Source organism: Spermophilus citellus, assembly GCF_964194105.1.
Source record: "Spermophilus citellus genome assembly, chromosome: 8".
Classification (NCBI taxonomy): Eukaryota; Metazoa; Chordata; class Mammalia; order Rodentia; family Sciuridae; genus Spermophilus; species Spermophilus citellus.
This window is the reverse complement of record NC_138189.1, coordinates 2,326,002-2,351,244: the sequence shown is the minus strand read 5'-3', so window position 1 is coordinate 2,351,244 and position 25,243 is coordinate 2,326,002. Positions and strand designations below refer to the sequence as shown.

The 25,243-nt window shown below is 45.4% G+C and overlaps 1 protein-coding gene and 1 pseudogene across 3 annotated transcripts in view; both read right to left on the bottom strand.

The window, feature by feature from the left end:
• The window catches only part of HTT (huntingtin), a 145,896-nt gene extending 123,753 nt beyond the window's left edge, over nucleotides 1-22,143 (bottom strand). For both annotated transcript variants that reach the window (XR_014023355.1, XM_081304714.1), the window contains exon 1: nucleotides 21,829-22,143. Coding sequence is in view for 1 of the 2 variants with exons in the window: in XM_081304714.1 (XP_081160840.1) it covers nucleotides 21,829-22,004 (176 nt within the window). In the remaining variant the exon portion in view is untranslated. The remainder of the gene's footprint in view (nucleotides 1-21,828) is intronic.
• On the bottom strand, nucleotides 16,984-17,511 carry LOC308654247 (jupiter microtubule associated homolog 2-like; annotated as a pseudogene). Its single transcript has one exon. The product of its transcript is annotated as a jupiter microtubule associated homolog 2-like (transcript).
• Nucleotides 22,144-25,243: the final 3,100 nt, after the last annotated feature.

Here is a 25,243-nt window from a genome sequence, read left to right as displayed (position 1 = left end):
AAGGGCAGAGCTTCAAGCTCTGATTTGTGCTTTAGATTATTTTTCAAATGAGCCTATTAATATCTATTCTGACAGCTTATATGCAGTCGGAGTTACCAAAAATATTGAAACCTCAGTTATTGGGTTTACTTCATCACAGGAGTTATTTGAATTATTTCATGTAGTGAGCCGTTTCTGCGGGCTGCGGTCGCCATTACAAGATGGCGCTGGCTCGACTGTGGTTTGTGACAAACAACTCCTTAATTGGGAGAGTTGGTGCGTGGTTTTCTAACACCCTATGAGAAAGCTCCACGTGGCAGCTTCGCATTGGGGCTTGAGATGCTTTATTAAGGCTGGTAGGAGCATTCGGGGAGGAAGAGAGAGAGAAAAGAAGATGAAGAGGAGGAAGATGAAGAAGAGAGTAGAGTGTAAGAGATCTCGAGAACCTGAATAAACGACTGGAAGAAGATTCCCGGTGTTGCGTCTTCCTTGCGGGCAAGGGGGACGCGACAAATGGTGCCGAAACCCGGGAAAATCGGAGCTTTCAGTCGTCAGGAGTGGTGCACCCCTCGTCCCGTGAGTGGACCCCTCGTCCCGTGAGTGGACCCCTCGTCCCGTGAGCGGACCCCTCGTCCCTGAGCGGACCCCTCGTCCGTGAGCGGACCCCTCGTCCCTGAGCGGACCCCTCGTCCGTGAGCGGACCCCTCGTCCCTGAGCGGACCCCTCGTCCGTGAGCGGACCCCTCGTCCGTGAGCGGACCCCTCGTCCCTGAGTGGACCCCTCGTCCGTGAGCGGACCCCTCGTCCCTGAGCGGACCCCTCGTCCCTGAGCGGACCCCTCGTCCCTGAGCGGACCCCTCGTCCCTGAGCGGACCCCTCGTCCCTGAGCGGAGCGGACTCTTCGTCCCCGAGAGCGGGACCCCGTAGGCCTCATATTTTATTGCAGCTGCTATGTGTGCTTTCACTTTTGTTTTCTGTGTTCTTTTTTTGTCGTTTGTGTCTTTCGTTTTCTGTGTTCCTTCTGTTGCTGTGCCATGGGTGCCGCAGCAGCAGATTAATTATGACCCTGGGATCTATGCCCAGGGACGCCCACTGCAGCCGGGAAAAGGGAACAGGAGCCCGCCCCGGCCCGGAAGCCGGAGTGTGCGGGGATGGTCCAGAAACAGAGCAGGCTGCTGCCGCAGTAAGAGCTTGGCCAGGCGGGGAAAAATGCAAACAAAATCAGGCAAGGTGCGGTCGGCTAGGAAATCTTGGGGAACTTTTGCCCTGAGGGTGAGCGACGGACTCCGTGTTGCTTGCATCACCATGGTAACCATGGGCTGCCTGGCGGAAGAGCGGCTTCCTGGTCCCACCTCCCACACTCTTGGGGGCTACCGATTGGTTCTTCCACAGTCACTCAGACAGGACTTCTAGTCCCGCCTTCCAGCCACTAACCTGTACTGTTGCGTTTCAGATTTCTACCGGAGCTACTCAGAAACTGTATTTTTAAAAATGCCTACCTGTAAATGCTAACGGAAGATATCTTTTTCAGACAAAATTTGATTCCACAGGTTTCTATGTTAAACTCATAAGATGATAAATTGAAGACCCTGGCAGAGTCTGTGCGCACTCATGGAGTGGATGCCGCCTTCACACTAACTCAGGTGGAAAGCATTTTTAATCAATCTCAAGTTAATCTCACAGGAGTTTCTTGTTTTGGCTTCGGGAACGCTCATTGTATTAGCCTTAAGACCAAGAATTTGATTAACTGGAAGGACCCATTGCGGTCCAGTCAGGTCTCAGGGAGCATTCTCAGTGCTGTATTGAGCTAAGTAGCCTCAGGGGAACAATCAGGCTCAGGAACCCCCGTAAATAGCTCTACTTTAAACATAACTACCTTGGCTATTATCTCCGAAGTACTAATCCCAGTGCCTCCTTCTTCTAATAGTCTTTATAATGCCACTCATTTTAAGGCCTCTCCTTACTGTACCCCTAATCTTGGTTTCCCCCCAACATTTACGCCTTGTCAGGATCATTCTTGGGAGAAACGTCAAGTTGCTAAAGGTTTCTCCCTTTCCCCCTCTCTTAAGAGGTATGTTTATAACTTTGACAACAGTGCCAACTCCTCTCTTTCCAGGAATTTAAGCCTCTGTATGATCTCCTCCAAGGAGACCCTTCCCCCAGCTCAGTCAGGAATCCCACACCTGAGGCTCTACAATCATTAAGACTGATAGAGAAGGCCCTACAAGAGAATCCCACACCTGAGGCTCTACAATCATTAAGACTGATAGAGAAGGCCCTACAAGATATGCAGGTTACCCAGATAAACTATTCTATACCCCTATCATTTATAATCCTGCCATCAAAATTAACTCCTACTACAGTGTTTTGACAAATAGGTCCCATCTATTGGGTCCATTTACCTGCTTCTAACTCTCGGGTAATAACTCCCTTTTATGAACTGGTGATGAATCTGATCTGGAAGGCCAAATATTTGGGTGATGCACTGTTTGGAAAGACTCTTGACATTCTCATTCAACCTTATACCCAGGATATGATTTTAAATTTCCAACAAGAACATGATCTTTGGTGTCTCTTCCCTTGTAATTTCAAAGGTCAAATTGATAATCACTCTCCCCGACATAAACTTCTAGAAGACCTTAAAAAATGTCCTATTATTTCTCCTAAAATTATTAAAGGGGAATCTATCCCGGGAGCTCAGACTGTTTATACAGACGGAGCAAGAGGGGGGTTTGCTGTTGTTTTTGATGGGTCTCAAGTAATTCGACACCCTGTTCCTAGACTGTCTGCCCAAATATCAGAAGTTGAGGCTCTAATTATGGCCCTTAAACTATACAATTCCATCCCACTTAATGTGTATACTGATAGTCTCTATGTTGCTAAATTAGCCTCAGTTGTTGAAACAGCCCCTTATATTGGCAGACAATCTACTATCATGGAACAATTACAAACGGATCAACTCCTTAGCTCCATGCTAAATTCCATCTAAATGCACAATCCTTACGCTTCTGTGCGGGGTGCTCACGTGATCAGACTCTACAAATTGTTTTCTTATGCCCAGTGTGTGCTCCATTCATTCATTCCCCTAGTCTAAGTGTTAATCCTAGAGGCTTACACACCAATGATGTCTGGTAAACTGATGTTACCCACTTCTGGCAAACAATAGAGGGAGAATCAGATATTACTATTCAGTTTACTTCCAATGGAAAACAGCAGCCAGATTGGACTTAAGGATATCTCTGGGGGCTGGGTGTTTGCACCCCCGGACAGTACAATCCTGGTCTGCTTTTTCGGCTTAAATTGACCACAGAACAGCCTACTGGAAGTTTAATAGGACCCAATCAGGTGCTCGGAGATCAAAAGGCCCCATCTGGACCCAAACAGCCTATAGCCCCAGCAGTAATATCTTCCCCCAGCGGTCAAACAATAACTGTGGGCTATCAAACCTTTGATTGTGCCCCTGGGCCCATACACCCTGGAACTGGAGATCGTCTTTTTGATTTGATCCAAGGAGCCTTTTTCGCTCTCAATGCCACTAGTCCTAACAGGACCCAAGATTGCTGGCTATGCTTGACCTCCAGGCCGCCCTATTATGAAGGGGTAGTAATACTGTCTAAATTATCCTCTAATACCACTGTAGATCCTAAATGTTATTCTCTACCCAGCTATAAGATTTAACAGCCATGGCCAAGTCAATTACTGCTTTGGAAAAGTCCCTCACCTCCCTCTCAGAAGTTGTGTTACAAAATAAGAGGGGACTAGATTTATTGTTCCTAAGGGAAGGAGGACTATGTGTAGCCTTAAAGGAACAGTGTTGTTTTTATGTAGATCATACTGGGGTAATCCGTGAAACTATGGAAAAGGTCACGGAAAGATTGGCTAAAAGACAAAAGGAGTTTGAAGCACAACAAGGATGGTTTGAACAGTGGTTTAAAAATACCCCATGGTTAACTCCTTTGATATCCACTGTAATGGGACCGCTTTTCGGTCTCCTCCTTATAGCTGCTGTAGGCCCCTGCCTAGGTAAGAGAATGACACAATTTATTAAAGACCAAATTAACATTCTGACTTCTAAGCCAATACAGATCCATTATCAACGCCTGCAGACCAAGGATGATCTTGCTGAAGTTTGTCTCCGACCAATTCGAAGATGATTTTTCTACAATGATCCCTGCTTCATGCCTTCCTCCTTTTGCCCCCTTTTTCTTCTTTATTTTTACTCTATGCCTTGTTGAACCGGAACCAATTAAAGACCCAATAATGACTGGCTGAATAGATACCACTGAACGCCTTGGCAACAACAAGCTGATCTTGTAGTACCCAGAGACGGGCAACTTTCACGCTTGCACTGCAACCTAAGACAGGGGAATGGGGCCTCCCCAAAGACGGGTAAGCAGTGTAGGGGCAGTGAACGACCTAAGACAGGGGCTACTTGATTCCCTTTGACGTGCAACAAACAAAAGGGGGGGAACTGCTGGCACGGATTCCCCCCGGCCCCCAGGGCTTGGATCCAGCCCTGATTTTTGTGCATGTCAAAGAGGCCAGCTCACAAGACCTTGAAGGAGCTCACAAGGCCTTGAAAGATTTGTGGTGTCTGTTTTCATATTCAGCCAATAACGGTCATGTGGGAACGTCCTGACCTGTTTGGGTCTGATAAGGTTCCTGGTTGAAGGCTTAGTATGAGTAATGGCATTTCACCTCAAGTCTGGCTTGCACAGATTACCCGTGCCTTTCTTTTAGGGTGTTACCAACTTGTTTGTCGTTATATTTCTATACAGCCACAGTTCAGCCTCAGCTATCCCCCTTCGTCCATCACGATACAGGATGCGAGGCAAGGCACTGCACTTGAGTGATCCTTGAAGTGGACCTCAAGGAGAGCATGTCCTATTGCATGCGGGTTAGACGCGTCCACGCCCCGTCCCACGAGAAAAGCGTCGGCTGATATGGTCTCAGATCTGGGGAAGGCGCCTCCTTGGGGCTGAGCCATACTATGCAGCCACTTCTGCACAGTGGGATAGGACCTCTACTCTCGCCTGTATTGTTTTTAGAAAACAAAAGGGGGAACTGTAGTGAGCCGTTTCTGCGGGCTGCGGTCGCCATTACAAGATGGCGCTGGCTCGACTGTGGTTTGTGACAAACAACTCCTTAATTGGGAGAGTTGGTGCGTGGTTTTCTAACACCCTATGAGAAAGCTCCACGTGGCAGCTTCGCATTGGGGCTTGAGATGCTTTATTAAGGCTGGTAGGAGCATTCGGGGAGGAAGAGAGAGAGAAAAGAAGATGAAGAGGAGGAAGATGAAGAAGAGAGTAGAGTGTAAGAGATCTCGAGAACCTGAATAAACGACTGGAAGAAGATTCCCGGTGTTGCGTCTTCCTTGCGGGCAAGGGGGACGCGACAATTTCATAATTTACAAAAGACAGTGCTAATGCGAAAGTACCCGTGTTTCATAGGACACATCCGTGCCCATACTAACCTTCCTGGACCTCTAGTTGCAGGTAATGACAAAATTGATAAGTTAGTAGCCTTTTGTCAACAGATGTCTTCGTATGACTGTGCACTAGCTTCCCATTCCTTGCATCATCAGAATGCTTCTAGCTTACGTAAAAAATTTAATATTACTAGAGAACAAGCTCGTCAGATTGTAAGCCAATGCCCTAAGTGTGTTATTCACACTCCATCTCTGCCATCAGGGGTAAATCCCCATGGATTAAAACCAAATATGGCAAATGGATGTAACTCATATTCCTCAATTTGGTAAACAATGTTATGTGCATGTCATAGTGGACACTTATTCTAGATTTATTTTTGCTACAGCACGTACTAAGGAAAATACTCAACATGTAATTTCTCATTGCTTAGCAGCTTTTTCCGTTTTAGGGTGCCCTATGCAGATTAAAACAGATAATGCTCCAGCTTATGTAAGCTCTTCTTTTCAACAATTTTGCCAAGAGTTTAAAATTAATCATAAAACAGAAATTCCTTATAACCCCCAAGGTCAAGCCATTGTAAAACAAGCTCATTTATCTATTAAACTTCAATTACAAAAATTAAAAAAGGAGAATAAGATTGTGACTCCCCAAAATAGCCTTAATCATGCCTTATTTGTTTTAAATTTTTTAAACTGTGACACAGAAGGTCACACTGCTGCTGAGAGGCAAATGTCTCCCTCAGTAACAGGCCCCTTAGGCAGAGTTCTGTGGAAAGATTTACAGACTGGTTAGTGGAAGGGTCCAGACCCGGTAATAATGCGGGGAAAAGGCAATGCTTGTATCTTCCCAGAAGGTGCTTTCCGTCCTATTTGGGTGCCTGAACGTGCTATCAGACATGGAGGAGATAGAACCCAGATTCAAGAGACTGCGGATCAACCCAGAGGAGCCACAACCCAGAAGGAGGAGATATCGGAAAAGGATGAAGAAAAACCAGATTGAACCAGCCGAAAAGCTGATTTCGTGGAAAGATGTGAAAAAGCTAACAACCCAGGCTTCCCAAATACTTCGACGCCTAGGAAAGAACAGGACCCCAGTCTTGATGGTAGCGATAGTAATTGCCCTACTGGGCTGTCAGGTAAAAGGGAATCAAGTAGACACTTATTGGACATATTTCCCAGATCCACCCCTGGTACACCCAGCTGTATGGACTGGAGAATCTATTCCAGTATTTACTAATGACTCATTCATGATGGGAGGATTTACAGATACTCATATTACTCCCAATCATGTGACTAGATTTAATTATTCTGGCTACAGTGCCCAATTACCTTTGTGTTGGTCACATGATAAACATCCTGGCTGTCTGAAAGTATCATTTGAAGAAAAGACAGCGATTGGTAAACCTAGACTGACAAATAATTCTATTTATGGGGACTTAAAACCTAATACTAGATCAGTAATTAAGATGGGACTTTCCCATAACAAGCCAGTCATTTCTGCAAAACCTCCACAGATACCCCACTGTCCAAATAGTTCTACAATTGAAATTGGCACCTTTCCTAAATGGATGGATTGTGTAAATACCTTTCCTGTACAACATAAGGTGTCTAAAGCTAGTGGGTATATTTTAGACTGGTCTCCAAAAATTGATAAGAGACAATTACAAAGAAATTCTGCTATGACACCTGCAGGATTTGTTAGTAATATCTTGACTTATAGTGAAGGAGGTGTTCAAAAAGATATTTGGCGTTTAATTGCTGCCTCAGAGTATTTACATTTTACAGATAAACCTTTACCAAAATTTGTCGGCAAGAACTGTAAAGAGGGATCTTGCTATGGCTTAAGAGCCTGTGTCCAATCTCCTTATGTTTTAATTATTGGAAATGTAAAAGTTAAATGGATAGATGATAGATATTTTGTTACTTGTAATAAGTGCAACCTAACTAATTGTGTTTCTAGGTATAATGGAGGAAAAGGAGTGCTGATACTTCATCAGCCCTCTTTTGTTTTATTACCTGCTAATATTTCAGAGCCATGGTATGCTGATGCTGGTTTACAAGTCTTACAGCAAATTCATGCCCAGCTAACAAGACCTAAACGTGCTATTGGAGTCATAATTGTTGGTGTTTTAGCACTGGTCTCTTTTATTGCCTCAACTGCCTCTGCATCTCTGACATTGTCTCAGAATATTCAGCATGCAAAATTTCTTAATAATTTAGCTCAAAATACTTCCAAGGCTCTGCGTAATCAAGTAAATATTGATGAAAGGATTGAGACTAAATTAAACGCCTTAGAGGCGACTGTCATAAACATAGGTAATGAACTTTCAGCCTTAAAATTTAAAGAAAGGCTTAAATGCCATGCTAATTATAAGTATGTATGTGTTACAGCTGCCAAGTACAATGCTTCTCTCTGGGATTGGGAGAAGGTTAAAAACCATTTATTAGGTATTTGGCAAAATAGTAATAATAGCTTGGATATTCTGGAACTTCATCACCATATCCAAGACATTCAAAATAATAGAGCTGATTTTTCAGATCCTTCTTCCTTGGCTAACCAAATATTGAAGGAGTTAAATGGATTCAACCCTGGAAATATTCTTAAGCACTCCGCTTGGTACATTATTGGATTATTCTCTTTGCTGTTAATTCTCTTTTGTATTGTAACTATAGGATGGCGAATCTTCCAATCAAGAATCCAAGAACTCCAGAGAGTGAACCACCGCCTCACTGTTAAGAAAAGAAAGGGGGAATATGTGGGGAGCCATTCTGACACGTGATTGGGTGACTCCCGTTAAGGGCCTGAGGCGCTCTGGCTGTGTCGGAGCTTTCCCGACCCTTTCCTGATGAGAGAGCCCATCCGTGTGGGGGTGTGCCTGACCACTGACCCCGGAGACCCAATCACTGACCCTGACCTTGGAGTGCAGCCCCCCCTCAACCTTCATTGGATGGAATTCTCCCCTGAATCTCTTGTTCCCCAAATAAAAGGCTACTCCCAGGCGTGTTCGCTCTCTCTCTCTCCTGCTAGCCCAGAGTAATCCTCGCTGCCCTGCTGGGCGGCTAGAGGCGGGAACCAGGGAGGTGAGCCGTCTCGGACCTAGCAATATAAATAAGGTAACTGGTTTGTGTGTTTTATTTCGATCTCTTCTAACTAACTTTATGCCTAGAACCTCATTAATGAAACCAATGCGCAGGCCGCGTGGTAGACTTGCTGGAACATAATTTTTAAATTACCAAAGAATTAATTCCAAAAATACAAATTCAGGCCCTCTCATCTAAACTCCTATCTTTAGAATTATGTAATTTTAAGATCATGCTGGATTACCCAAGGAAGTTGGAAGCTTTTACTCTTTTGGTTACCTCACCATCAGTCCTCCCCAGACTTTTACACACACCCCAAGCTGCAAGCAGAACTGGGGTCTGGGAGCAGCATTACCTGCAGGCCCAGGACTGAGTGACAGGCAGGGACCCAGGGAAACCGATCAGCAGCCACTCTCCAGCTTCTGCCAAGTGCTATGCTCATGTGAGAGGGCCTGAACAATTAGGACGTTGTCAGAGGAGGTTTGTAAGAAGGAATGGGACATCAGCTCACTTGGAATCACATTTCATACTTTCTCAGGTAGCAATGGTTTAGAAAAGCATGCTTAGTTTATCACTGAACGCGGTTACACACACACACACACACACATATAAAAACGTTTTGACTATCTAAATTCAGTCTCTGAAGTAGCAACATCCTGCAGCTTTCTGAATGGCAAATGACTTGGACGTGACATCATCATTCATCAGACAGAAACAAAAAACCATCTATAGAAAATACCGAGATCAGTTATACTGTGTTAAAATTTCCTAAAATAAAAGATAGACTGTACAATCAGAATATTGCTAGTAAAAGTGTTCCTCCTTAAAATAGTAAAATAGTAAAAGTGTTCCTCCTTAAAATAAAAAGTGGCAAAGCATCCCTGGATTCAAACCCCAGTACCAAAAATAAAAATAATAGTACCAAAAGAAGTCTAAAGTGAATTCACTTACAAACAAGGACTGAAGTTTGTAGTTAAATATGAGCAAATTACACTGAACACACAACTAATTTTTTTCAAGGCTGGGAATACACTACAAGACAGTAAGAAGAGAAGATACCTGGGAGAAGTAGGTGTCTACATGGAAAGATAAACAAAGGGCCTATCCCACATCAAACCCCAAAACCAGGTCCAGTGGACAGAGGATCTCAACAGAAAACGTGCATTAACAAGGCTTTTACACAACAGTCATGACCTTGAGGTTATGAAAAGTCAGTCAAACAGGATACGAACAGCACTGCCCGTGCTGGGAAAATGTGATAAGTTGGAATTCATTAAAATCAGAAATTGTTTCTCAAAAAACACCACTGTATGAGTGAAAAGACAAGCTACTAGAAATAGGAGGAGATGGGTTCATAGCAGTACCTAATAAAGCTTAACAATCCAAACATTCAACTGAAGATTAAAAAATAATTGGTGCATATTCAAACAATAGAATATTACATAGCAGCAAAAATGATAAAACTAGCCAGACACAGAGGCACATGGTGATAATCCCAGCAACCTGGAAGGCTGAGGCAGAATTGCAAATTCCAGGCCTGCCTCAGCAACTTAGTGAGACCCTGTCTCAAAAAAATAAAAAGGCCTGAGCTAGAGATGTGGCTCAGTGATAGAATATTCCTGGGTTCAATTAATGGTATTAAAAAAAAAAAAGTCAAGCTACATATTAAATCTTTAAAATATAACATTAAACGATGGGCTACGGATGCAGCTCACTGGAAAGCAATCGGCTGGTATATGCAGGGCCCCGGGTTAATCCCCAGCGACCTCTCCACCCAAACCAACAAACTGGGCACAACCAAACCAGATTGTTTAAAGATGTATGCTTGTGTGGTAAGACTAGACAGCAAAGCAAGTAATCACCATAAAATCGGAAAGGCAGCTAAGGGGGAAGATGAGGGAAAAACACTGAAGGCAGAGTCCTCTAGGGTGTAGAAGACTAATGTTCTTCTCTGACTGGACAACAGTGACTAGTTTCACACACTGTTCTGCAAGTACATTTTATAATACAAAGGAAAACAAGATTCTAAAGCATGACACTGGTTAAGGAAGGAAAATAATAGAAAAAATACTTATCTTGAAAAACAAAGTAGAGAGGCTGGGGATATGGCTCAAGCGGTAGCGCGCTCGCCTGGCATGTGTGCGGCCCGGGTTCGATCCTCAGCACCACATACAAACAAAGACGTTGTGTCCACCGAAAACTAAAAAATAAATATTAAAAAATTCTCTCTGTCTCTGTCTCTCTCTCTCTAAAAAAAAAAAAAAAAAAAGTAGAACTGATGAAGTGTTTTGTGCTTAACAAAATACAGGTTATACTTTTCAGTGCCCATTTTATAACTACTATATCCTGAGAACTTAGTATGAGCTAGATACTCTGGACTTGTCAATTAAAACAAACACTCTGTCCTCATATAGCTCACATTCTAGGACAGGAGTCAGGCACACAAAGAACTACCTTGGTGTGATGCTAACAAAAAACAAAGCCGGAGAAAGGGACCAGACAGTGACAGATCACCTGATCAGTCCTCAAGAGAAACCTCAGGCCATGTGCTCATCAACACAGGTTTGTACAAATAGAAGGATAAACTAGTACGCAAATATACACACTACCAGAGCAGCCGTGCTGCTGTAATTCAGGTTTTTAATGGAGAAAACTGCAGATTATCCTGAAGCTGTAAGAAATCTAGCATATACTTAACTCAGTTTCCCCCAATGGTAACATTTTGCAAAAGTACAGCTTATCACAATCAGAATTATCAGCATTGACACACACCCACACACAGCTAAGTGCAGGAAGCCATCAGTAAAAAACATATGAGCATCTTCTCTTGACATAAAGCTTTTAGGTTTAACCTTGGGAACTGCCAGGCAATACATTGCCCAAGGCACATGACCTTTATTTTCCCTCTGCTAGGAAGATCTCTCCTGGTAGCTCCAGAGATGGGTGTAACCTGTTGGGAACTGGACAGCCCACCTTTAATCTTTTTTGGAGAAGAACATTCTATAAAAGACCTTTGAAGTCCCCCAATATAAATAAAGCAGGCGGGGCTCTATTTTGCCATTAGTATAGAAGCTCTATCATTCTGATAGGCTAACCTGTCCAGCCCTGGCTTTTTGAAAATATTTTCTGAGTCCTTCGTTGTTTTATTTTTCCTAGCTTTTATTTCTCAGCTAGCCCATTCCACTGAGGGGAACCAGGTGAGAGCTCAGGATAGTGAACATTTCCATCACAAGAACCCTGCTCTGCCCTTTTATTACCAACTCACCTCCTTCCTTCCCCCCTCCACATCTCCACATCACTACCCTGTCCCTAAACCCTGACAACCACCAATCCAGTCTCCATTCCTAAAATGATGTCATTTTTCAAATATTATACAAATGGAATCATACAATAAGTAAAAATGTGAGGATTGGCCTTTTCACCAGCACAATTTCCTTGAGATTCATCCAGACCACTGCAGGTATCAGCAGCTGAGTTCCTCTTTACTGCCCAAGCAGTTTCAACAGTCACCGTTGAAAGACTTCAAAGCTGATTGCAGTTTGGGAATGTTACGACTAAACCTGTGAGGAATACTGGTATACAACTTTTTGTGTGAACCTACGTTTTCATTTCTCCAGGATTAATACCCAGAGGTACAACTGCAGGGTCACTGCAACAGAAATTGAAATGTTGGGTTGTATAAGAAACTGCCAAACCACTTTCCAGAGAAGCCATACTATTTTATATTCCCATGAACAGTAATGAAATAACCCAGTTCGCCACATTCTCACCAGCATTTGGTGTTGCTTTTTAAAAACATATATTACTTGTTTTTCCACACAAGCTTTTATTGGTGTACAAGGCCTTCCACATGAACAACCTTCTACTCTAGCCTCCCTCTCTAACCAAGTCTCCTATTTCTGCCCTTCATTTTGCCACTGGCCACCTCCCATCCCTGTGATATGGAAAACATTCCCACCTTCTGTTCACTCTACCTGGACCTCTCTTCTTTCACATATCCAATGCTCACCCCTCTTTCTGTGCCAGTGCTACCTCTCAGTGCAGCTCACCTTCAAATCCTGCCACCTCTCCTCTCAGTCCGCAGTTGTTCTCCACAGTATCTGTCATTGCTGGTCTTGTTCCCTGGGCCCAGAGCAGTGCATGATACACCCTAGGCACTGTGTAAAGGGGATCCTTTCAGGTCACCCAGTCAGACCCCACTTAGGGCCTCATGACCAGTAGCTGGGAGCACAACCTACTTCACAGCTACACAAAAGCTCGGCTCAATGGCTCTAGGACAAATGTCACATGGCCTCAGCTACACCAGGACACACTCTTCCCTTCCAAATTCAACAACAGAGGTGAGGCCCAGATGCAGCTCCTCAACTCTAATATGCATATAAATCACTCACAGAACTTGTTAAAATGCAGGCTCTGATTAGGTAGGTTCAAGGGTAGACAGAAATGCTGCATTCTTCAAAGCCCCCAAGAGACAGCACACACAGTCCTGAGATCACACCAGAACAGCAAGGATCTCTGATCGCAACACAGACTCTGGTCCTGAGCTGATTCAATTTATCGCAACATTAAAAAGTTCCTTCTCACTGTCTGAACAGACTGAATGTCCTGAGGGTGGACCCACTCAGAGGCAGTTTACCAAATAGCTGACTCTCCTATAGGGGCTGGCAGTGATGGAGGTGGGGACTCTTAAGGTGCATAAAGCACACTACTCACACATTCTAAAAGCAGGAAAATGTGAAAGTTTGCCTACAGTTGTCTTTTTAAAAAGAAATCCTATAAATCAATTAATAAAAACTATATACACTGCTATGAAAAAAAATACAATATAGTGTCCTACAAACAAAAGCAAACACTTAAATGCTTGCCTATGCATTTAAAAATCTGGGAAGAAAAAAGAAAAAAAATCTGGGTAGAAAACAAATAACTGTTATCTTTTGGGAATAAGACTAGGAGAGTGAACTGGGGGAGATATTCTGCTTTCCATCTTCATGCTGCTTGAGAATGTTTTTATGGTATATATGTGTAGCTTCTATAATTTTTTAAACTAGTTAATAAAAGCAGCCAAAAAAGAAAAGCTTCCCCAAAGCAGTCCTTTCACTATTTTAATCGAGGAGTGGGCAAAATGCAGTTTGCCTGATTTTAGCCAGTCCACATGCTAAGAAATGCTTTTACATTTTTATTTTTTTTTAAATGTGGTCACACATTCTTTTTTTTTTTAAAGAGAGAGTGAGAGAGGAGAGAGAGGGAGGGAGGGGGAGAGAGAGAGAGAGAGAGAGAGAGAGAGAGAGAGAATTTTTAATATTTTTATTTTTTAGTTCTCGGCGGACACAACGTCTTTGTTGGTATGTGGTACTGAGGATCGAACCCGGGCCGCATGCACACCAGTCGAGCGCGCTACCACTTGAGCCACATCCCCAGCCCCTTACATTTTTAAATGGCTATGAAATTTTAAAAATATTGTCACACTAGGTGTGAGAACAAGTTTCTTGTTTTGTTGCAGCTCCAGAAAAATGTTGGCACCAGATACTATTAAGATTTTTTTAAGAATTAATAAAAACATAAGGACTAGTATTTTCTCACAGTACCTTGGATGTTGAGAACAGAATGTCCACATACAACCAGTCTCTGATGCAGACAGCATTTTTTTTTTTTTAGTTGTAGATGGACACAATACCTTTATTTTATTTTTATGCAGTGCTGAGGATCAAACCCAGTGTCCTCCACATACGAGGCAAGCACTCTACCACTGAGCCACAACCCCAGTCCCTGCAGACAGCATCTTGATAATGCAGGTGCCTGCCACACCCACACGGCTAGGCTCACCTGAGCAGTGTCTCCTTCGTTCCTGCAGCAAGCACACTATCCAGCTCACAGCCTAAGAGTTGGAGAAGGGGGAGGTGGAGACAGGAGTAAGGCAGGGCACTGCTGCCCAGAGCCCAGGGCTGCAGGTTGAATTTTCCTACCACCACCCAGAAATTCCTGCCAGTGAGTGGAACAAGGAACCCTCTGGCAGGGACCAGCACAGTAATATCAGATTTCTTGGCAGTCTGATTTAGAATTCACAATTTGTTTTCCCTAAGAAAGCATTGTTAAAATGTTGGTTTATTTCTACCATTAACACTACTTCCTTGTAAGTTAAACAAGTTAGTGGGTTTCAGCTTAAAAAGCTACGTATGGGGAGCCAGGCGCAGTGGCGCATGCCTTTAATACCAGCAACTCTAAATAAAATACAAAAAAGGGCTGGGGATGTGGCCCAGTGGCTAAATGCCCCTGGGTTTAATCCCCAGTACCAAAAACAAAAACAAAAACACCTAAGTTGGGGCTGGGGATGTGGCTCAAGCGGTAGCGCGCTCGCCTGGCATGCGTGTGGCCCGGGTTCGATCCTCAGCACCACATACAAACAAAGATGTTGTGTCCGCAGAAAACTAAAAATAAATAAATAAATAAATATTTTAAAAAAAAAACACCTAAGCATCGGGCCAGGGTTGTAGCTCAGTGGTAGAACTCTTGCTTCACATGTGTGAAGCACTGGGTTGGATTCTCAGCAACACATATAAATAAATAAAGGTCCACTGAATGAATGAATGAATGAAAAATACATATATATATATATATGTACACACACACACACACACACACACACACACACACATATATATATATATATAAACAAACAAAAAAAAAAAGCTAAGCATCATTTACATCCTTTTAGTAGGAACTCCCCCATCCCCGGCCCCTGAATTCCAAATATTCTCATAAATTACTTTGAACAGCAATCTGTCCAAGTTCTCAGGAGCTACACAGAACATATTTTCTGGCTCCACAGTTTACAGGGCAGCTGAAGGGGTAAGATTTTTTGGTTGATAAGTCACATGCAGAGCTTGCGGGACAGCTCCTGCAGGCAGCTAGGACAGAGTGAGTGAGACCACACAAGACCTGACACTCACTCAAACCTGAAGGACACTGAGGATGTTCCTAGCACCTGGCGTGAGCTCCGTAGGCACATAAAGCAACAGACAGGCCACCCGGGCCCTCTCCTGTTAACACACCCACCACAGGGAAGCAGGGAACTGAGGCTGCAGCAGACAGGGAAGGACCTCTGACAGATGAAGCAACATGACTCATGCTAGCCCAGCATCTGCTGGCGTGAGAGCTGAGACTCTGCTGACAGACTACTACTGAACGCCCTGGCCTCTTGTTTATAGTAGGGTCCAGAGGTTCTGCAAAGTTTCTAAAGGTGGCTGAAGCAGTGGACTTCTTTCTGGAAGATGTCAGAAAACAAGTCCACAAGCATTTATGTGATGCTGGTACTTGAAGACAGCCTTTCTGATGTTACTGAAGAAACCAACCTAAAAGCCCAAGGTTCTCATGCATTCCCACCAACTACAGGAACAAAGACACAGGAAGGATCTGAAAAAGCCCCTTACTCAGGTGGGCGTGAACAGGTTTTAAGACCTCACCTACAGGAGAAATGTGGTTTCAGAAGTGAGCTTCACACTATCAGTGAAGAACTGAGATCCAGACTGAAGGCTAATGAGAGGAAAAAGGCGGCACAATCTACAAGCAAACAGGGCACGTCAAGGACCAAGGCCAGTCCTACAAGAGAAAGGCAGAGTCCTATGTGAGATGTGGTCATGGTTTGAGATGCAGGAACTAGGCAACTTGGAGGACCAGGATAGGAAAACCTTCCACAGCACCAGACTGAGGACAACTCTTTGGTTCTTGTTGACTCCTGCTGAGGAAAAGTAGTCAAGACATTTCAAGAGAGCAGGACAACACACTGAGGCTAAACAAGGAGATGTTAGATTTGGTGGTCTCTCAGGAGCGGAAGCTCTCCTCATGACAGGTAACTGGCCCTGGGGCCAAGGGGGATGCTTTATGAGGACTCCCACTATTCCTGATGTCTCTGCTTTTGCCTCTTCTCCATCCTACAGCAAGACAAACTGGGTTTTCTTCAACTATTCCTGGATGTCTAGTCAGCAGGAGACAGCTCACGGAAGAGCCCACTAAGCCTCCTGCCACACAGCACCATCTCCCTGCCCCCTCAGTGTCCTGCTCCATCAGAACAAATGAGCAGACACTAGGGGAGTCTTTTTTTTTTTTTTTTTTTTTTTTGGAACCAGGGTTTGAAACCAGGGGCACTTAACCACTGAGCCACATCCCCAACGCTTTTTTTTTTTTTTTAATTTTATTTAGAGACAGGGTCTCACTGTTGCTTAGGGCCTTGCTAAATTGCTGAGGCTGGCTTTGAACTCAAAATCCTCCTGCCTCAGCCTCCCAAGCCACTGGGATTACAGGCATGCATCAGCACTCCTGGCAAGGGGAGTCCTCTTTATCCACATCCCCCAAAGGCAAGGTCCTCTGAGAAGCCAGCTTCACACATAAGACAACCCTCCCCCACCCCTTTTTTTTTGGGGGGGTGCTAAAGAAAATAATAAACTTTCAATAGTCTGTATCTTGAGTTTCTGGTCTGGCTACAGGCAGAGCAGTAGCCTCTTAGTAGAAGGAGATGCTGGATTTGCCTCCCAGGGGGTTCAAGACCTTGTTGTGTAGGCGAGGCCTTGGCCCCAGCCTGGGCTGGTAGCTGACAGCCATGGGCATGGGCTCAGTCGCCTTGGCGTGGTCTACTCCTCTCGAGCTGCCCTTCTCTCCCAACTCTTCTCAGGTCTGGTTTTGGGTCTTCTCATTCACCCAAGAACACATGATCCTTGGGTTTGTTTGGGTGTGCCAAAGGTGAAGTGGCAGTGACTAGGTAACCAAAAATGTCAGTGGTCTTCCCGCTAGGTGGGTTCAGATATTGTGGGATCTGCCTAGGAATCAATTCAAAGATACTCCTTCATTTCCCCCTGGGGGGTTTGTCACCTTGGGTACATTCTGAGGTTCTTCAGTTGGTCCAAAAATATTCAACACCATACTACTGGGCCAGCTTGAAGGAACAGCTTCTTCCAGACTTCCAAAAAGATTGCTGGATTCTCCTTCTGAAGGCTTCCTGATCCTATAGGGCCCAATGGCCAGCCTCAGCATCTATGCCCTGGAATATGTTGGCCACTGTCCTGCGCCTCAAGGCTTCATGTTGTTAACTTCATCCCCTAAGTTGATCTACAGATTCAATACAATCAAATCAGAATCCCAGAGAGAGGGGGTGGGGCTGTAACTCAGTGGCAGAGCGCTCACCTCACACGTGTGAGGCACAGGGTTTGATCCTCGCACCATATAAACATAAATAAATAAAATAAAGGTGTTGTGTCCGTATACAACTAAGAAAATTTAAATAAGAAAAAGAATCACAGATGGCTTCTTTGTAGAAATTGACGAAAGGATCCTATAATTCATCTGGAAATGCAATGGACCCAGAATAGCTATAAAAATCTTTAAAAAAAAACAAAGTTGGAGGACTCACATTTCACAAACTGAAACTGGTACAAACTTCAGTAATCAAGACTGTAGGGTACTGGCACAAGACAGACATATAGATAAAGGAGTAAAATTGGGAGTCCAGAAATAAATCTACACATTTATGAGCAGTTAATTTTCAACAGGGTGCCAACATGATTCAACGGGGAAAGAATATTCTCTTCAACAAACAGTACTGAGATAATTGGATATCCACATATTAAAAAAAAAAAAAAAAGTTGGACCTCTACCTTAACCACATTCAAAAATCAACTCAAAATGGATCAGACCTACAAGTAAGAGCTAAAACTCTAAAATTCTTAGAAGAAAACACAGGAATAAATCTTTGTGACTTTGGATTAAGCAATGGTTTCTTAGACAAAACACCGAAAGCACAGCAACCAAAGATAAAATAAGAGAAGCTGGACTTCATCAAAATTTAGAACTTTGGTGCTTCAAAGGATACTGTAAGGGAGAAAGATTTTACAAATCGCATGTCAGATAAGTATCCAAATATATAAAGCACTGATGTAAATCAACAAGAAAAAATACAGATAACTCTAAACTAGAAAATAGGAGAGAATGAGGACAAGTGCTTATAAGCTAATTTTAAGAAAGTCTGGATCCCTGGACTTACTGCTGAACTTCCTCAGACTTTTTTGTCTTATAACGAACTCTTACCTCTGCCCTGCTCAAGCTATTACAACGGGCTTTTGTCATTTGCAGCTGAAAGTAATCCTAACCAAATTAATACCAACTATAGCTGCGGTTTCTTTTATCATTTTTTATTTTTTTGTAATTGTAGATGGATAACATGCCTTTATTTTGTTTCATTTTTGTGTGGTACTAAGAACCAAACCCATTGCATCACACATGCTAGGCAAGTGCTCTGCCACTGAGCTACAGCCTCAGCGTCTATAGCTGCGTTTTTTTGTTGTTGTTTTTTTTTTTTAAAGAGAGAGTGAGAGAGGGGGGAGAGAGAGAATTTTTAATATTTATTTTTTAGTTCTCGGCGGACACAACATCTTTGTTGGTATGTGGTGCTGAGGATCGAACCTGGGCCTCACGCATGCCAGGCGAGCACACTACCGCTGGAGCCACATCCCCAGCCCCTATAGCTGCGTTTTGTTCTAATCAAGTCCTCTTGGTTCTACCATCAAAATCCAGTCACTCCTCACCTTGCCCATTGCCCATCCCTTACATAATTCAACATCATTTCTCACCCAATGGATCACTGCAATGGCTTTCAGCTAGTTTCCTGTTTTCTGTCTGTGTTCCCCTTTACTCCACTGTCAAAGTGCATTTTAAAATGGCATTCAGGCCACTACTCTGATCTAATCCTCCAATGACTTCTCCCTCAAATAATGGAGAATGTCTACTTCACCACAAGGAAAGTGGTATTGATCTGGTACCATATGCCCTGCATCCCTCGGACCTCACCTCCTACAAGAATTGCCCCCTAACTCAAGTCACCCAACAAAAATGACCTCCTTGCTGTTCATCCCACAGGGGGTGCTTTGGACACGTTCTCACTGCAGTGTGTATGGAATGTCCCTCCAGACACCTGTGCATTAGATCCTTGACACTTTTCTGGGGTGTACTGAAAAGCCATGAAATTAGTGGACATTCCCTCAACACCCTATCTAAAACATCAAAACTGTATTAGCTTAGATGTTTCCTAGTCCCTTCCCTGCTCTGCTGTTCCTCTTCACTTATCATTAACATGTTGTACACTTTATCTCTCTTGCTGTCTCCATCCCTTCCTAGAATGAAAACTTCATTAGGGCATAGCTCTGTTCACTGCTGAGCCCTGCATTCGTAACAGTGCCAGACACACAGAAATCACTAAACATTTACTGATGAATAAATACAACTACCATCAGGGGAAAACCAGGCGGGAATCTGAAGCATGAAAATGTGTCAAAATCTAATGCCAATGCCTCACAATAATTGTTAGGGCCCTAGAAAGCATGCCAGACTTGCAGAGACTATGACCAGCCCCACAGAGAAGTCTGCATCCTATATGCTGAGCAAAAAGCAGGCACTTAGACACTCTGAATGTGGCTGTAACACTATAGTTTCCTACAATAGAACAAAAACCATAAAAATAGAACAGATACTTTCCACCTTGCTTTGGCCAGTCTCACTTTAGGAAGGGACTTCAGCTAAAGCACATGAACAGATATGCCAAAATCTAAACTTACAGCAGTGAATTTGTTCCTCAAGATTGATGAATATCTGCTTTCTCAACAGCAAAGTACACAGAAATATGATATGGATGGATTTTATTTTAAAGAACTATAATTAAGCTTAATGCAGTTGATTTCAGAGCATGCTAAGAACCTTTAAAAGTTACTATGCTAAACTGCTTTTGTTTTCAAATAATTTAAAATCTATTGTAATAAATGCACAGATTGTATCCAGAAGGATACATAAGAAGTATACCACAGTGCTGGATCCTGGGGACAGAGCTAGGCATGCAGGAGAAAGGCATGTAACTGAGTTATGTTAATGTATCACTTATGCAAAAATAATAGATTAAATCTGTTTAGAGCAGACTCACAGCAGTAAGGTCTTTCTTACCACCCAGAGCCTGCTTAGTGTTTATACAAGATACATGCAATGTGTGAAGTTCCATGACTCCTACCATACACTGAGGCACTACAATAAGACTTTATAATGACCAGAAACTAATTGTGCAGAAATACATCAAATTGATTTTTTAAAATTCCTCTAAGTACCCAAACAGATTTTTCCCCTTTTAGAAGAAAAATTTATTCCAAAAAACAAACCAACATTACTCTCCAAATCCTCATTTTCTAATTAAACTCTCAGGACAGGGCAAGGACTCCATCAGAAATATAAAGAACAAGAAATATTACTAAAACGAATGATTCTCAATGGACTGAGATTCTTTAAGGTGCTGCTTCCTTATTGCCATCCATATTGTACAAATCTCGATCAGAAATAAAACGCTCAGAGGTCGGAGAAAGGCCTGAACTGCAGCAAGGAACAGACCCAACGTTCAGCATTCAGATTTCCAGGGGAAGACCTATGGTTCCGTTAGATATTATTAATGGTCTTTTTCTGTTCCAAAAATTCTCCCCAAAATGAGCAGCAGAGACCCCCCTGGCTTCCAAAGAGTAACGGATGTCAGCAATGAAGCAAACAGGAGCTCTTTTACCGGCATGCCTGAGATGTTCCTGGAGCCTGCAGATGCCCCATGTTCTAGCAAGCTCAATGCAATATAGCTGAAATGTAAAACTCATTCATCCCCCCACAAAAAACTGCACCCCACTAAGTGTCGGCTTAATTTTTAACAGAAAATATGAAATACGCTTCAGTCAACTTTTCCTAAAATGCCAATCAATTTTATTAATTCTGTAAGTAGTTCACCACCTACGTGGGAATCACGACTCGTGCAAAATGCCTGCAGAACAACTTGAGCTTAAGTGAGTCTCTCCGGTGATGTTCTAAAACCTTGTCACTCCACTGCCATCAAAAACTAAACGGAATGCCTCGTGTAGGGAGCGCCTCAAGTCACAGGCTGTCTGAAGTGCCACTTGCAAAGGGAACCTCCCATTGGACGCATCCTCACTCCCCCGCCCCCCGCTCCGCGGAGCAGACCGACAGGCATGATGTCACCCACTATCCCGCAGCTCGCGCCCCGGCCCGCTCCTGGCGAGCGGCGCCCCGAGCGGGAGCGGCCGCGGGCCCCGGCGCGGCCCCACCACAGTCACGGTTCCTCGCCAGCCAAGAGAAGCAAGTTCGCTCCCTAACTCTCCACTCGCAGGGGAGGGTGAGAGGGCCAGGGCGACGCCCATCGGCGAGTTGGGGACAGGCCTCCCGGCAGAGGGCACCCAGGCGAGGGCGGGCGACCCTCCGTGGGGCTGCGCGGTCGCCGTCGCCCGCGCGCAGGCTCAGGTCGCGGGGGCCGCCCGGACTCACGGTCGGGGCAGCGGCTCCTCGGCCACAGCCGGGCCGGGCGGCGGCGGCGGCGGGGGCGGCTGCAACTGCAGCGGCGGCGGCTGAGGAGGCGGCGGCGGCGGTTGCTGCTGCTGCTGCTGCTGCTGAAAGGACTTGAGGGACTCGAAGGCCTTCATCAGCTTTTCCAGGGTCGCCATGACAGCCTCCCGCTTCGCGGGGCAGCCCCCGGAGGCCTCGGGCCGGCTCGCGCAACGCGGCGCAGCTCAACAGAGGAGCGATGAATGGGGCTCGGCGCCGCAGGGAGAAGCGGAACCCCAGCGCCCGGCCATCTTGGGCCAGTCCCGGCAGCCCCCGCAGCGCCCTGCGTCTCGCAACGCGGCGCCGGCGGGGGAGGGGCCACGCAGGGCCCGCGGGATTGACAGCCCGAGGCGGGAACCTCCGCCAATGGCCGGCTGGTGCGCTGGCCCACCTCCGCCTCCACACGGTCGCCCTTAGTAGCCACCGCCCCTCAAAGATCGCGGCGCCACTTCTCAGCGAAGACGCAGGACTCGGCGGAAAGGGGGCGGGGAGATCTGCTAGGAGGCGGGACAAAGCGGAAGGGGCGGGGCGAGTGCGAGGCTTGTCGGCGGGGCGAGGCTTGTCGGCGGGGCGAGGCTTGTCGGCGGGGCGAGGCTTGTCGGCGGGGCGAGGCTTGTCGGCGGGGCGAGGAGGTGGGCGGGGCGAGGAGAAAGCAGGATGGTTTCTCCAGGAGGAAAGGTCCTGGGGAGGGGCGCGCGCGCGCGCGGGGAAGGCCCAACGCGACTCCCAGACTCTCCGCAAGAACCAGCTCTGGCGCGGAGCTGGAGGCCCTACGTGACTCCTTGTCCATCGAGCTGGCCGGTGGCCTGAGCTAGGGGCTTGCTCTCGACAGCTCGACGGACACCATGTTGGGGGCTCCTGGACAGGAGGAGGGAGGCAGTGAGTGGCCCCTGCGCAGGACTCGGGGCTCGGTGTGGTCCCGGGCCTCCAGAGGGACTTGTCTGGGACAGGCACAGATGAGCCATGGCTGCTGCCCGAAGAGGCTGCAGTTAGTGCAGAGAGAAGCAGCTTAATCATAGAGACACCCCACAGGAAGAACTCTCCAGCCCAGGGGTGTCCCCTCTGTGGGAGAGCAACTCTGCCCTGGACATTGGGCAGGACCTCCAAGGCACTCCTTGTGCCCAGGCGTGTAGGCAGGCGCTGGGCAGGTCCTAGTGAAGCCAGATTTAAAGTTAGGTAGTCAGTGTAGTTAGGTAAATCGGGTCTAATACCGAGTGAAATCTAAAATGGAGGCCATGCTGGGAATGACTCAGGGAAAACACAGGACAATTCATGGAATGATGACGAAGTCCCGAAAAGGCCCTAGGCCAAAGTCCACCCTATAACAGCCCCCAACAGATTTGGAGATAGCCCATCCCAAAGAAGTGATAATGAAGTCCTTCCTGCCCAGATTACTTGTTTGGCCCACCTGTGTCCCAACCCTTCCCCCTTCATCAGCAAAACTATAAAAAGGAGAGACAACTGCACTTCCACGGATTCCACCTCTTGGGTCCCCTTCTTCCTCCGGGAGAAGTCTTTTCTGCTCTCCTTTAATAAACTTCTAATTTCTACTCTGACCTTGCCTCGGCGTGCTTCTTTGGTGTTATTCTTCAACATCGGGGAAGCAAGGACTCGTCACCGGTCAACAGCGGTATCACTAGTTTCCATGATCTCCCTCCCTGATGGGAAGGTGGGAGAACAAGCAGAGGGGCACCAAGGGTGGGGGGCACCAATGGGAGTTCCTGCAGTTTGTGCAGCAGGGAGTGGGGTTGGCCTCAGGGAGAGCATTCTGGGCAGTGATGAGCGGCTACAGCCCACTCGGAACACATCTGCAACTCAGAGTGCCTGTTGGGTGTCCACAGTTTACACCTCCACCTGCTCTCAGATCCTGTCAGCTGTTCCAAAGTGATCAGGTAAAGGGAAATAGCATTGTTCCCAAGGGTATAGCAGCAGCCCTCTCTTCCCAGGAAGAACTGCAGAGAACCGTGTTTAGGCCTCAGTTCCCAGTTGTTAAGGTCTTTGTCCACTGTGTGGGCATGCCAGCTCCCATAGAGGTAGGCCATGCCAGCAGGGCTCTAGGTTCTTAGTTGCTGCCCTAGGCAGATTTGTACTAGGGATCTTGAGCCCCACCTCCTGGAACCAAAACCCTGTGAACCCTAAGAGCTGCCAAATTAGAGAAGTCCACGTGGCCTGAACCAAGAGTCAGAGAGAACTGAGGCTCTCAGCCTAATGACCCAAGGGGAACAGTCCTGCCACAACCAGTTGCTGGAAGGGAACCTCTCCCAGTCCTGCTTTTAACTGAGAGGCAGCTGCTACTTGAGCCAACCTAGTCAGACATGGGGGAAGAGAGGACCCAGTTAAGCTATGCCCAGATTCCTGACCTACAGAAACTGAGGTCCAACTGTGGGTTGGAAAGCCACTACATTTTGGGATGACTTACAATGCAGCCACGGATAGGGCATTGGTTTGCTTGGGCTGCTGTAACAAAGTACCACAGACTGGGGTTTAAATAGTAGAAATTTATAAATTTTTGTTTTATAAAGTTCAGTTTTAAAGCTCACAGAAAATTTTGGAATCATCCAAAAAGAGAAAAGATTAACACAGTGAACAATTAGACCTGGTTTCTCCAAAGTCTTAAAAATGGGCACAGTGCCTGAACGCAAAGACACTTCAGTAATTTATCCCAGAAGAACAACCAGGAATATGGAATTTAAAAAACAGAATCATTTGTTACAGCAACATCAGAACAAAAAAATACAAATGGCAGATTATTAAATGAATCATCATACAGTCATATGACAGAAAACCCATGGCAGAAGCCCATGTAGAAGTGCATCTGTGACCCAGCAAAGTTTACAGAGCATTGGCAGATTACTGTGTGTATCATGACACACACCCCTTTATCCAGAAAAACACACATACACATAGTAAGAGACTAGGTATTTAGTCACCAAGATGTCCACAGTGACTCTCTGTCTGCACAGAGGAACTAAGGGTGATCTATTTTTTTTAATTTTAATATTTATTTATTTTTTTTTTAGTTCTTGGCGGACACAACATCTTTGTTTGTATGTGGTGCTGAGGATCAAACCCGGGCCGCAAGCATGCCAGGCGAGCGCGCTACCGCTTGAGCCACATCCCCAGCCCTAAGGGTGACCTATATCTGAATCTTTGTGCTTTTCTGTGTTTTCCAAATTTTCAGCAGTGAAATAGCAGTACTATTCAGAGGAAAAATATATAGCTGGATGGGCAGCTAAAAATGAAACTAGCAGCAGACTTGTGACTGATCAAAGAGAGGAGGTAGTGAAGCAGCCCAACTCTCACCAGCTGGGGACGGGGAGGGCAGTCCTAAGTCCAAGGCCAGGTGGAAGCACAGGCC